Here is a 14,339-nt window from a genome sequence, read left to right on the forward strand (position 1 = left end):
TTCTGAACCAGTGAACATCTTCCCTTCCAGTCTTACCTTATCTGAAATAAAGCATGGGTGGACACTGACTAGGGTGCACAGCCAGGGCACATGTAAAGAGAAAAAGCAGGGTAAGGACCGCCGCTCCACTAATATGCCAAGGACAGGCATGGGGCTCCAGATGTTGGTTATCTGTAGTGTCCCATAGCTGTGCCGGCTGCCCACTCAGACTGCTGATACCACTATGGTCTCATGACCTCCTTCAGTGTCAGCAGTCTGCCTTACCGCTGCCTTTTCTCTTTACATGTGCCCATTCAGCAATGGACCTAAGGGATGAGGGACTGAAGTAACTCACTAATTGCTGTCCTGACCTTCATACATTTACTACTCTCACCTACATACGCTGACTACACCGGAAGGGAGGGAGACTGAGGGGAGAGCTACATCAAGGCAACATGTCAAAAGACCAAGACTGACCCAGGCTGTGTCTTTTTGCATGTTTTTGCATTACATCACAGTGGCACACCCAAACCCATGCTTACCGAGGACAGCAGCACTATGGGACTGTGCTGTAGAGTCTCCAGGTTCCCAAGTGCGATCCCGGTGGATCACAAGATCCATGCTGGCTGGTATGCCCCTGTGATGCACCCAGCAACACAATATTCGGCGATGGGACAGCGTAAGGTTTTTGGCTGCTCCCTTTCCAGTGACTCCCAGAACAGCAGAAGACAGTCTTACCTTATCTGAAATAAAGCATGGCTGGACACTGACAAGGGTGCACAGCCAGGGCACATGTAAAGAGAAAAAGCAGGGTAAGGACCACCGCTCCACTAATACGCCAAGGACAGGCATGGGGCTCCAGATGTTGGTTATCTGTAGTGTCCCATAGCTGTGCCGGCTGCGCACTCAGACTGCTGATACCACTATGGTCTCATGACCTCCTTCAGTGTCAGCAGTCTGCCTTACCTCTGCCTTTTCTCTTTACATGTGCCCATTCAGCAGTGGACCTAAGGGATGAGGGACTGAAGTAACTCACTAATTGCTGTCCTGACCTTCATACATTTACTACTCTCACCTACATACGCTGACTACACCAGAAGGGAGGGAGACTGAGGGGAGAGCTACATCAAGGCAACATGTCAAAAGACCAAGACTGACCCAGGCTGTGTCTTTTTGCATGTTTTTGCATTACATCACAGTGGCACACCCAAGCCCATGCTTACCGAGGACAGCAGCACTATGGGACTGTGCAGTAGAGTCTCCAGGTTCCCAAGTGCGATCCCGGTGGATCACAAGATCCATGCTGGCTGGGTATGCCCCCTGTGATGCACCCAGCAACACAATATTCGGCGATGGGACAGCGTAAGGTTTTTGGCTGCTCCCTTTCCAGTGACTCCCAGAACAGCAGAAGACAGTCTTACCTTATCTGAAATAAAGCATGGGTGGACACTGACAAGGGTGAACAGCCAGGGCACATGTAAAGAGAAAAAGCAGGGTAAGGACCACCGCTCCACTAATACGCCAAGGACAGGCATGGGGCTCCAGATGTTGGTTATCTGTAGTGTCCCATAGCTGTGCCGGCTGCCCACTCAGACTGCTACCACTATGGTCTCATAACCTCCTTCAGTGTCAGCAGTCTGCCTTACCTCTGCCTTTTCTCTTTACATGTGCCCATTCAGCAGTGGACCTAAGGGATGAGGGACTGAAGTAACTCACTAATTGCTGTCCTGACCTTCATACATTTACTACTCTCACCTACATACGCTGACTACACGGGAAGGGAGGGAGACTGAGGGGAGAGCTACATCAAGGCAACATGTCAAAAGACCAAGACTGACCCAGGCTGTGTCTTTTTGCATGTTTTTGCATTACATCACAGTGGCACACCCAAGCCCATGCTTACCGAGGACAGCAGCACTATGGGACTGTGCTGTAGAGTCTCCAGGTTCCCAAGTGCGATCCCGGTGGATCACAAAATCCATGCTGGCTGGGTATGCCCCCTGTGATGCACCCAGCAACACAATATTCGGCGATGGGACAGCGTAAGGTTTTTGGCTGCTCCCTTTCCAGTGACTCCCAGAACAGCAGAAGACAGTCTTACCTTATCTGAAATAAAGCATGGGTGGACACTGACAAGGGTGCACAGCCAGGGCACATGTAAAGAGAAAAAGCAGGGTAAGGACCACCGCTCCACTAATACGCCAAGTACAGGCATGGGGCTCCAGATGTTGGTTATCTGTAGTGTCCCATAGCTGTGCCGGCTGCCCACTCAGACTGCTGATACAACTATGGTCTCATGACCTCCTTCAGTGTCAGCAGTCTGCCTTACCTCTGCCTTTTCTCTTTACATGTGCCCATTCAGCAGTGGACCTAAGGGATGAGGGACTGAAGTAACTCACTATTTGCTGTCCTGACCTTCATACATTTACTACTCTCACCTACATACGCTGACTACACCGGAAGGGAGGGAGACTGAGTGGAGAGCTACATCAAGGCAACATGTCAAAAGACCAAGACTGACCCAGGCTGTCTCTTTTTGCATGTTTTTGCATTACATCACAATGGCACATCCAAGCCCATGCTTACCGAGGACAGCAGCACTATGGGACTGTGCTGTAGAGTCTCCAGGTTCCCAAGTGCGATCCCGGTGGATTGGCTGGGTATGCCCCCTGTGATGCACCCAGCAACACAATATTCGGCGATGGGACAGCGTAAGGTTTTTGGCTGCTCCCTTTCCAGTGACTCCCAGAACAGCAGAAGACAGTCTTACCTTATCTGAAATAAAGCATGGGTGGACACTGACAAGGGTGAACAACCAGGGCACATGTAAAGAGAAAAAGCAGGGTAAGGACCACCGCTCCACTAATACGCCAAGGACAGGCATGGGGCTCCAGATGTTGGTTATCTGTAGTGTCCCATAGCTGTGCCGGCTGCCCACTCAGACTGCTGATACCACTATGGTCTCATGACCTCCTTCAGTGTCAGCAGTCTGCCTTACCTCTGCCTTTTCTCTTTACATGTGCCCATTCAGCAGTGGACCTAAGGGATGAGGGACTGAAGTAACTCACTATTTGCTGTCCTGACCTTCATACATTTACTACTCTCACCTACAACAGTCACTAGAGCCATTGAAGAGGGCAAAGCAGTCCATACAGCCTACCTGGACTTGGCTAAAGCTTTCGTCACTATACCCCACTCTGGCATCATAAACAAGCTCAACAGCTGGGCACTTCTGTGTGCACACAACAGCTATACAGTTACTATAACGTGATTACTCAAGCAGTAGTAGCATGGCACAAAGCAGTAACAATTACAGTTAAAAAGTTGCACTGTAAACATCAAAACCATGTCACAGTATCTAGAACATGTCAAAACCATGCCAGTTGAGCTTCCTCTGTAATATTCCCTCTTTATTAATATAAATAAACAATTTCTTTTACATGCTGTCATAAACGTGCTTAAACCCTAAACTACAACATAAGCTAACAGCAGAGTGCTTCCAGATTACCACAAATTACATTTATATACATATATATATATATATATATATATATATATATATATATATATATATATATATATATATATATACACACACACACACATACACATATTACATACATATATACATATATATATATATATATATATATATATATATATATATATACACACACACACACATACATATATATATATATATATATATATATATATATATATATGAGTGCGAGAGAGACACACACACACACAGGAAAAATAATCAAGTGTTTTGGAGGATAGCTACTTGATGAAGAATGAGGGGGTGGCTTCACTACAAGCAGAGAAAAAAATCTGCCTTGTGCATTCAAAGTGATAATGACTTCTACTTATGTGACTTTTACCAGACAAGTGATAATGACTCAGTGCTATGTTGTAACTGCACTTATGATAATGACCTTTCTTTCAGTACTGCAAAGTTATGCAGGATCAGACAAAGGTGATGATTGCTGCACATAACCTGTTGACTAGGCATTCATTAGCATTAATTCAGTAACAGACTCAATATCAGTAAGGAGAACACCTGAGTAATTCAGTAAAATAGTATATATTACTGAGCCGTTCCTCCCATCCAATTCCACACATGACTGACAAAGCCAGGAACAATGCACAAAAATATGATAGCTCCATGCTGGCAGTTGTCAACAAGTGATAACTTTTATCTCACTCATGCAACTACTAATCACAAATAGAATACTACAAGCAGAAGCTATTTATTGCCTGCTTATTTTATATAATACTATTTACTCACTGGTGTATTTAATGTCTTACATGCTGGTACATTACACTATAATCATTACTATGTCCAGGCATACATGCACCTCAATGAAATGTTTTCCCCAAACAACCCTTCAGTAACATTTCTGAGTATGTACAACCACCATCATGAGCACTTCTCCAAAGCAGCCCTTCAGTACAATTTTGAGGTATGCACAATCACTGACATTGAACACTCCCCCAAACGAAACGTGTAACATTTCCTAGTATGTACAAGCACCAAATGAAGCATTCACCCAAGCGTGCCCCTCCGTATAATGTATGCACAGGCAGCAGAATGAAAGATTTCCCAAAAACAGCCATTTACTAACATTTCCTGGTTCCAACAGGAAAAATTCATAAACAAACACCTTGCATGCAGGTGGGAAATTGCATCAGATTATCTGTGGAGTAGCCATTCATTATATTCCGGGTGCAGGTGTAATATAAGACAGAGTAATTACCAAGGCTGTTAGGACAAAGATCATAGTAATTCATATGGGACAACAGTGATGCTACAAAGTACTGGACGTCCCTCCAAAATGAAAAGACAACACGATCACTGTCAAGGAGGCTGGCAAGATACCTACAACAACAGTGAAGGAGCTGCAGGAATTTCTGAAAAAGTACTGGTTGTGTACTACTTGTGACACCAATATCCCATATTCTCCATATGTCTGGACTGTAGGGTAGGTAGGGTTGGACAGAAGCCATTTCTAACACAGAAAAACATGAAGGCCATGTGTAAAAGCAGTTCAAGATCCTATAACACCATATCACCAGTAATCAAATTATTAATTACTCCCTATCTTCTTTGCTTATCTCTGTATTTTGTCTTTATGGATGACAGTGGTAAGTCCAGCAATGTCAAAACATTCCAACTTAGCATTTGAAATACAGCTGCAGTACAGGTACATTTTGGTTGAAACTCTAAAACTCTTGTCAAAGCACAAGTGCATTCAGGTAAAAGGTCAGAGATGCAGAAGATGGTATGAATGCAGAACAGATGTTCTTCCACAAAATTCAACTTGCAAACACCATTACAGCATAGCTTTCAACTTTGTCTCCAAAATGAGGAAGGCTAACTAGCAACTTCAACTAAGTGAACCTAGATAACTATTATCAAACAGGCAGCATCGTTATGCACTACAGAGCTCATTTTGACTTGGTATTTCCAGGTATGGTTCAGCTTTCACTACATTTTGTGGTGTCACATACCCTATGGTATCCACTAATTCCCCTTCTCAAAAGGCAGAATTGAGGTCACTTTTCTCCCAGAAAAAAGTATTACTACAATTAAAACTAAGAGTCAAAACATGATTTGCCTAAACTTGGGAATTACAAAAAAAGGAAGATACTTTGTGTTATGATATTTGCAGTAACACTTTGTTGCTGCTTCTTCTCTAAATTGCATTTCACAGTACTTGTACTCCATTGTATAAAAAAATCACCAGAAACTAGGCATGTGCCTCCATTACCCACCCATTACATTTTAAAAAAGACCTCCAACTTTACCTACTCAACAAGACATGCCCCTGTCAGGACCCTACCTAACTCCTCCACACTCTTGTATTTCTTTCCCATTATATGTGCATTTGTACTAGTCTGAAACTTTTTCACTTTCTAACCTACTGGTATTCTATCTGGTAAATGCAATCTCTAAATACTGATAGCTCAAAGTTTGCTGTTGGTTTTGCTGTTATGTGCAATGCTACTTTATTCTGTATGTTTCTCACTATTTTTTTCTTTTTTGACCTACTGTATTGGTAAATTATATACTGTAAATTGTTTTTGTAACTGCAGCTTTTCTCCCTGGGTCTACACTGAAAATGGGCTACTAGCCCAGATGGACTAACCCTGTTAACAAATGTTAATAAAAAAATAAATAAATAAATAAGTACTTTTTAAAGTTTCTTGGGCCTTGCTTCCATAATTTTGTATCATGGCATTAAGCATTATTTTTTTTGTAGTACTGAAATATGATTTCAGAAGTGCATTTGCAAATATGCATTTTCTCTCATCTTTATCTTGGGAGCTAGAGTCTAAAAGTATAAGGAAATACTACAAAATGCATCTATCAAGAAATAAGCGTCAAGTCAATTTTTAAAGAAAACCAAACACATATAGTTGTCATGACTTATGCTTTGACATAATGATATTACTTATTCTTCCTGCATACTCACACACAAGATTTTCTTCTGGTGTGCATCTCTTAGCAAACATGGGCATTAGGTACACATCTTCCAAATAAATGCATTGTGCTAGTTGCCTGATGTGCTGCTGAAACTCAGGTAATTTTGTCATTAGCCAGGCTTACAAACTGTAAGTTTAGTGAATCTCACCTATTCCGGATGGCATACATTTTAGCATCATCACTGGGGTGAGCTTTATGGGTATGTGGATATAGTCAGTGGTGCGATTTGAGAGGTGTGAGAACTCCTAGAACAATTCTGAGATTACATGCCACTTGACTGGCATTCTTGGGAACTTTTCTGAAGCATCTGAAGAGCAAAGAAAATTCACAGCACCTGCACACTCCTCTGGTAGCCCAATTCTTGCTATATGCAAGTTTTCAGTTAACATTCGGTTCAGCCCTGGACTCTGCTGCAAAATTGTGCTGAATCTAGTTCTGGTAAGGCCAGGGGTCATGCAGTTCACACGAATGTTCATAGGACCAAGTTCAAGAGCCAGAGTTCTTGTTAGCCCAAGAAGGGCAGTCTTGCTGACTGAAAACTTGCATATAGCAATGGTTGGAATAGGGTGGTAACCAGCAGTAGAAGATACAAGCACTATAGAGCCACCTCCCTGTTTCTCCATGTGCGGGACGACATGCTTTGGTAGTAAGAAGCTTGCAGTCACATTTAGATCAAATATCTTTTGCCACATTTCCTTACTGCAGTCCACTATTTTACCTACAAATGGATTCACTGCTGCATTAGACACCAGAATGTCAATTGCACCATGCTGCTCTAGAGTCATATTGACCAACAAGTCTTGATGTTCCTCATTTCCTACATGACAGACGCATCCTGAAATGTTTAGTCCTTCAGACTTCAGCTCTGCAAGAGCTCTTGTTACATTTTCTTGTTTTCGACTGCTTATTACCACATTAGCTCCTTCCTTTGCAAGACGTCTGGCAATTGCTAAACCAGTAAAAAAAGCATAAAGCAAGTGGCGCCAAAATACAAAAACCAGAAATGAAACACCACCGTCCACAAGTGCAAATAAATCCAATCCTTGAGGTACGATGAAGATGCTTTATTCAACGAAATACAGCAATATTGCTGTATTTCGTTGAATAAAGCATCTTCATCGTACCTCAAGGATTGGATTTATTTGCGCTTGTGGACTATGGTGTTTAATTGCTAAACCAATCCCACTGGTAGCAGCCGTGACAATAGCGACTTTTCCTTTCTGCATTCCTTGGGGAAATACTGCACTACTACTTCGCAGCCTTTCAAACTTTAAAGATACGACTAGGGGATAGTTACGACACAAAACACCAATACTGTTCTTAAAAAAAGAAGCCATATTTGAAACGTGATACTAGACAACTTCAGTATTACTCCTACTACTGCACTACTACTTCGCAGCCTTTCAAACTTTAAAGATACGACTAGGGGATAGTTACGACACAAAACACCAATACTGTTCTTAAAAAAAGAAGCCATATTTGAAACGTGATACTAGACAACTTCAGTATTACTCCTACTAGTTTTCGTACATCAAACACGCCTGCTGCAAAAAAAAAAAAAAAAAAAAAAACATACTGCAAGAAGCACAGACCATCACCGGACGCACGCAACTTACAGGAAATTTTAGAAAGAAACCCAGCTAGTTTTTTACAACAAACACACCCCAAGTTTTTTAATAACCTGCTGCTGCCTATACGGGATGTTTAATTGTAATAAATCGGAAAGCAGCATAGTGCATTTCAGCTCAGAGAAAATGTTCAGCATGTAGTCATTATAGATCCATCAGAATTACATTTACTATGATATTATGGCATGTGGAGCAGTACTGTCCCGGGAAATAAAATAAACATTGCTGCGATAACTTCTTACCCCCACACCACTTCATTTGACACAGCCAAAAGAGAATGCCTCATAAAATGCAGCTTAAAATCATAACTATATACATACTAAATATAAAAACAAAAACCTGAAACCAAAAAAACTTGTGTAAACCCCCAGTTAGATCGTGCGAGCCAGTCGCATGCAGATAGACATATAATGGCTGTGGGCATGAACACAACTCTTCTCACCCTACTTGGACTGTTCAAGCTGTTGGAAAGCAGCAGCTGCTGCAGGACGATCCTGGTTAATCATAAATAAAAGGCTGCTACTGTCTTGGCATGTGGAAAAACAAAGTCAAGGTTTCTAACACTATTAAACCTGGCTGTCTTTGTCAAGTAGCTTACCTGAAGGGGAAAAAAAGCAGTTCTTGAGACGAGCAGAATATCAGCAATGGCAACTCCTAGTGAAAACCGCAAAACTGGTATGGCTCTCAACAATCTCCGTGCAATCCGTGAGTGCCTCAATAAAATAGAGGGATCCAGTAGCAGGTAAACTCTCCAAATATCAGCAAAAAGAAAGGAAATGCCTGTTGCTGGACCCTCTATTTATTGGAGAAAACAATAGAAAATTAAGTTGGGGGGTGGAGTTGTTATGCGAGTGGTGGCTTGGATTGCAAGAATCCGATTGGCTGCCACCACTTGCTTTATCAACAACTTTTGCTGAAGATTTTCCAATAAAAGTTTAATGCAAACCTAATGTAAAAACACGCTGAATCGTAACTAGATAAGGTAAATTACATGTTGAGTTACGATTTCAGCGTGTTTCACATTAAGCTGAATCACAAATCTCCACTACAGTTTCTCTCGTTGCTGGAAGGCACTCGGGCATAACGGCTTGCAATTCTTATCTTCTCATGGCGCACTCGGCTGTAAGCACAGAGGCGCCATGAGAAGGTACTCGGGGTTAATGAGTTAACTAGCTCTCTGATTTGCTCTTTTAGCTTGACAAGGGAGGTCTTCTCTTGCTGGGCATTGCACTTCTTAATTTTGGTCTCAAATGATTTTCTTCCTTTTGTTATATAACCTATTGATGTTGTAATTCTACCATGTATATAAACAGAAAAAAAAGACCAACAAACAATCTGCATCTGGAATGCTAATTTACTTGGTGATCCGGTGATGATTGCTAATCCTTTCAATAGCTGTTTTGTTAATGGTGGTAACATTACTTTTAATAATGGAAAGAATGTTCCATGGAATGATATTCTGATCAAAACCCTGTGCCCTTACATTAGTATTATGTCAGTGAGTAAGGTACTACACCGTATTAACAATACAGCATCAATGGGTCCCAGTAATATCCCATTAATCTTGTTATAAGATATCAGGGAATTAATTTTACCACATGTTAACTCTATTTTAAAAGGCTATTGTTTATTGGCATGGTACCAAGAATTTGGAAAACACATGTTACCCCAATTCATAAAATAAATAAAATAGGAATGAGGCTAATAATTACAGACCAGTCAGCCTGACATCAGTCCTGGGTAAATATTTTGAATGCTGTATTGTCAATATTATCAACATAGATAATAATTTGGAACTCTTACACTTCTCCCAACTCAGCTTTTACAAAGGAAAATTGACATTATCAAATCTAATAAGAGTTTTATAAACAAATATCATATGCATTAGACATTGGCCTATCATCTGGGTGTGGCTGAGGCCTTTGATTCTTTATATCACACAGTTATTTTAAATGCTATTACTGCTGTAAATGTAAGTCCATATATCACACAAAGGATAATGGGATGGATAATGGGCAGCTCACAATCTGTGGTAGTACATGAAAGCAATTCTTGTATTTGTCACTGAAAGTGGGTGTTCAAGGATCAGTTTTAAGTCCTAACTTATTAAACACAGTATTCAACAAATTATTCCTAGAAATAAATGTTGCTGGATAAGCAGACACACAGATAATCTGAAGGTTGATTTTGCTATTTTCAGTGATGATAATGCTAAAATAATTAACTCTTACATGTCAGAAGTCTGATCTTGGGCCAATTCTAGTGGTCTTAAATTCAGCATGGACAAATGCCTAGTAGTTTATTTTTGGTAAACACAAAAGCAGAAAGCATGCTCTTTGTTTTACAGGCAGCCATGTCTTCAGTTTTAAACTGACAGTGGTATTCTTTCTTTGGAGAAAGGATTAGGAATATGTAAATCTAGTTACGTATATATTTTAGAATAGCCAAGTTCTTGTTGGTGGCTGCTGATGCAATTGTACTGTCCATACTCTAAGAGGACAATAAGAATGTCTTTTCAGATTTTTCCTTCACGGGTAGGGAAACTATAATATTTTTCTGGACTAAAGTAGCAATGTATTGATTTTAGCTTTTGCAATGTTTATGTAGTGATGAAAGTTTAACTGTGGGTCAAAGCCAGATTCCAGAACAGTGGGAATGGTTTGTTGCTTCATTGGAGGCTTAATTATTGTTGGAAATTTCCAAGTTTTGGGAGACAGTGGATATTTTTGTTGCATACCAAAGATCATGCTTTAATGGCCAGTTGAATGTTCTTTTTGTTATGCAGTACATTCTTTTTGTAGCCAGTTGGAGGGATTGTTTAGCTTGTTTGTAGATCTTTTTTGACTGTAGTGGGTGACTGGCTGGGCTTAGATACCATCATTCTGTCAAAATATACAACAAGTGGTAGTCTTGGGATGTCTGATAGGAGTCCGCTGATAAAAAGAGAAAACAATGGAGATAAAAACAGGGCTTTGGTCACCCTTGTTATTAGACTGGCACTACATGAATATTTAGGACCTACTTTATATATTCCACAAAAATGTCATGGTTAATCACTAAACCATCCAAAGGTCTTTCAGACCAATTTCTATTGTGAGGGAACTGAATATGAGGTATGGCCAGCTAATCAAAAACCTTTAGTTGGTCAATGAATGGTGACCCAGCTAGACAATATTTATTCATACCCTGAAGGATATTATTTGCAAATGTGTAAAGCACAATCATGTTAAATCTACCACACTAAAAGCCATGTTGATGCCTAAACAACAAATTATCTTTTTTTTTTTTTTACTGAACTGGATAATTGTGAGTATATTACTATCTAGGTTACCTAGTCCTATGAAGTACAGAGACTGGGATAACTACAACTTGTTTCAACCCATCAGGCATGGTACTGTTGCACAGGCAGAGGTTATAGATGCAAATATACTGATGAGATAAATCTTCTCCACACATTTTAATAAACCAAAGAAGAAGGTTATCTGTATTAGGGTATTAACTGGAATTTGTGCTACGGATTTTTTAATGTGTTTTGTTTTTACTGAGGAGAAGTAAACATGATGAGGTATGTATTGAGTTGGTTGAACAGAATCCTTGGAAATGTGGGAGGGAAGGCAGGTGGGGAGATGGATGTAAGATTAAACATATCCTTACTATAAGGTATAAAAGGAATTCCATACTAGAGTGCACTATTGTATACCAGAAAGACTCACTGCTTCCTTTTGTTAGTTTACTTATGATTTATTAAATTACGGTGGGCTTGCACTGAGAGCAGTTTAAGTTTCTTCCATCCTTAGTCCTCTAATCCTGTTTTACTGGGCATGCAATTACAAAAAAAAAAAAAAAAAAAAACAGTTGCAGCACAATGTACTCATACAGGAAAACAATGTTCTTTTAGCAGTGCAAGGAGGAGCAACCTTACTGCTACCACTTCAACTCACACCGACCCTTCTAAGAGATATGCATTCAGTGTTAACTCTGAGAACACTGAAATCTGACCCAAACACTGAACAACTGTCTGAGCATGTCTTACAAATTTTGTTCCTATTTGTTCTCTCTCTCACTCAATCTTTTTTTTTTTTTTTTTATATATTTTTCTGATATGCTCTTCTCAGGGCTTGTCAGTTCTGACTAGCTGCAAATCGATTATCACACTGAGAAAAAAATAGTTGAATTACATGCAACCATTAATTCTATAAGCATAAAAACGAAGCTAAATGCAATCATTAACATTTTTATTGATACAAACAAAAACCACTTTCATCTCTAGGCTTCCAGAAATTATTCAGAGTAACAATTTATGAATCCAAAGACTTAAAAGCAAAATCACATGGTTTGAGATGATGTGTTAACAGAATAATCTCAGTGATTTTAAAAACATGTCATTAAAATAATTAAATAGGCATTAGCAGATAAGACATGTCCCGGAAATTATTAATTGTACAACAAATAATAAAATACTGCTAACCACTATCTGTTAATTCTTAATTTCAAACCACTTTTAATATTGATATGATCGTTAATGCTTAGTAAATGGCTAGTATGTAATCTACGTTGCTGTTTTCCTTCATCAGCATTGTGTCAAGTGCCCTCAACTGTTGTCACTTTACAGAATTTGTTCACTAAAGGAAATACATTTCTTAAGGTCTGAACAGTGGTTTGAGTGCCTGTATAAGGTATTAGTGAATGATTTTTATTTGATGGCAGGTATATGTTCATATATCCACTGAGAGTTTCTTAGTTGTTTTACACACACACACACACACACACACACACACACACACACACACACACACACACACACACACACACACACACATACTGACACACTGACATTATGAATAATCAGCTGGTTAAAATACACATGTGGGATTACAATCATAATGTCTATTGATACCCGATGAACTTTTCATATGTGCAAAGAAAAAACTTGGACCACTTATATCTGTGTACTTTTATCCTCTTACTTTAGTGATTTATGTACTTTCCTGTTCTTTCCATCACACACTCTTTGTATTTTATTCACTGCCACTTCATATGTTTGCTGTCTTATGCAATCTGTATGATTGGTCATTTTATTGACCCTGGGCTGAGACTGAAATTGGTCAGAATTGATCAGTGCTCTACCTCAGTTAACAAATTCAGCAAATAAATACCTGCAATATTTACAAAATATGAAAGGGCAAGTGGCATCAGATAATGAAAATTTTACAGCACGGCTGTCCATCTTAAAGAAAATGTTAATCCACTGGCTTATAATGAGAATGAGTTAGACAATATAGCAGTGGTGTAGCCCGAGTTTGTGCTGCCCGGGTCTGGCTCTGAATTTTCTGCCCCCCCTCATAAGATCATGGTCAAATGCCCCCCCCCCCTAAGCATAGCCATCCCCCTTGCAGCTATTCCAGTGTCCCATTACTTGGCTATTTCTCTCCTTTTACCATAAACACTGTAATATGCATACTGCTTTCTGCTTTACTTCTACAATGATTTGAATTTAATTTAAAACTTTTATTTTAAATTTTATAGCACGAACACTGACAGACATATGCTGAACAAAGCAATACAGTCTCACAATGAAAACAGACTTAGCATTAACACTACTCTGACATTGAAACTCACACATCAGGCCAGCGGCAGACAAAGTTTACCTTTGGACTGTTTTCAAATCATAGGCCCCTTGCATACATATTTAGGACCATGCATGCATGCATGTGTTCTTTGATTCACCTTCCTGACTGCATTAAATTATATTCCTTGTATAATGCAGCACGCTTGTTACAGTATGTTTTAAATGTATTGTTTTGAACATTTTTCTAGTAAGCAATGAAACAAAACGTTGTTGTTTTTCTTCTTCTTTCGGCTTTTCCCGATTAGGAGTTGCCACAGCGGAACTCTGGTCCACTAATGATTGGCAGTAGATTTTTACGGTGCCGAGCTGCCATCTCGATGCCCAACCTTTAACAAAGGCACACCCTATGCATGTCTTTCGAACACCACTTGACCGCGGGGTGGACATGCAGACTCCACACAGAAGGCGCTCCAGATGAGAATCAAACGGGAGAACCTCTTGCTGTGAGGCAACAATGCTACCTCTGCACCACCGTGGCTATATGAACCAATAATGACAAAACTGCCCAATTCAGAACATTGCCATCATAAACTCAAACTTCTGTCATTACAATCCTCACATACCTCTCAACCTCATAGAGTAAGAAATCTGGATAAAGTCATAAATAAAAGTG

At 40.0% G+C, this 14,339-nt stretch overlaps 2 protein-coding genes across 2 annotated transcripts in view; both read right to left on the reverse strand.

Annotated features, from left to right (window-relative positions):
* Nucleotides 1-14,339, reverse strand: part of LOC122790592 (centrosome-associated protein 350-like) — a 541,040-nt gene that overhangs the window by 420,787 nt on the left and 105,914 nt on the right. The window lies entirely within an intron of this gene.
* LOC122790303 (dehydrogenase/reductase SDR family member 4-like) lies at nucleotides 6,715-8,026 on the reverse strand. Its single transcript, XM_044057817.1, has 2 exons — nucleotides 7,647-8,026; nucleotides 6,715-7,424 (listed from the first exon to the last, which is right to left on the reverse strand). Exons 1-2 carry the CDS (start codon nucleotides 7,804-7,806, stop codon nucleotides 6,715-6,717), a joined length of 870 nt encoding a protein of 289 aa, XP_043913752.1. The 5' UTR covers nucleotides 7,807-8,026.

Source organism: Protopterus annectens, chromosome 16.part0, assembly GCF_019279795.1.
Source record: "Protopterus annectens isolate FY-2018-M chromosome 16.part0, PAN1.0, whole genome shotgun sequence".
Lineage (NCBI taxonomy): Eukaryota > Metazoa > Chordata > Ceratodontiformes > Protopteridae > Protopterus > Protopterus annectens.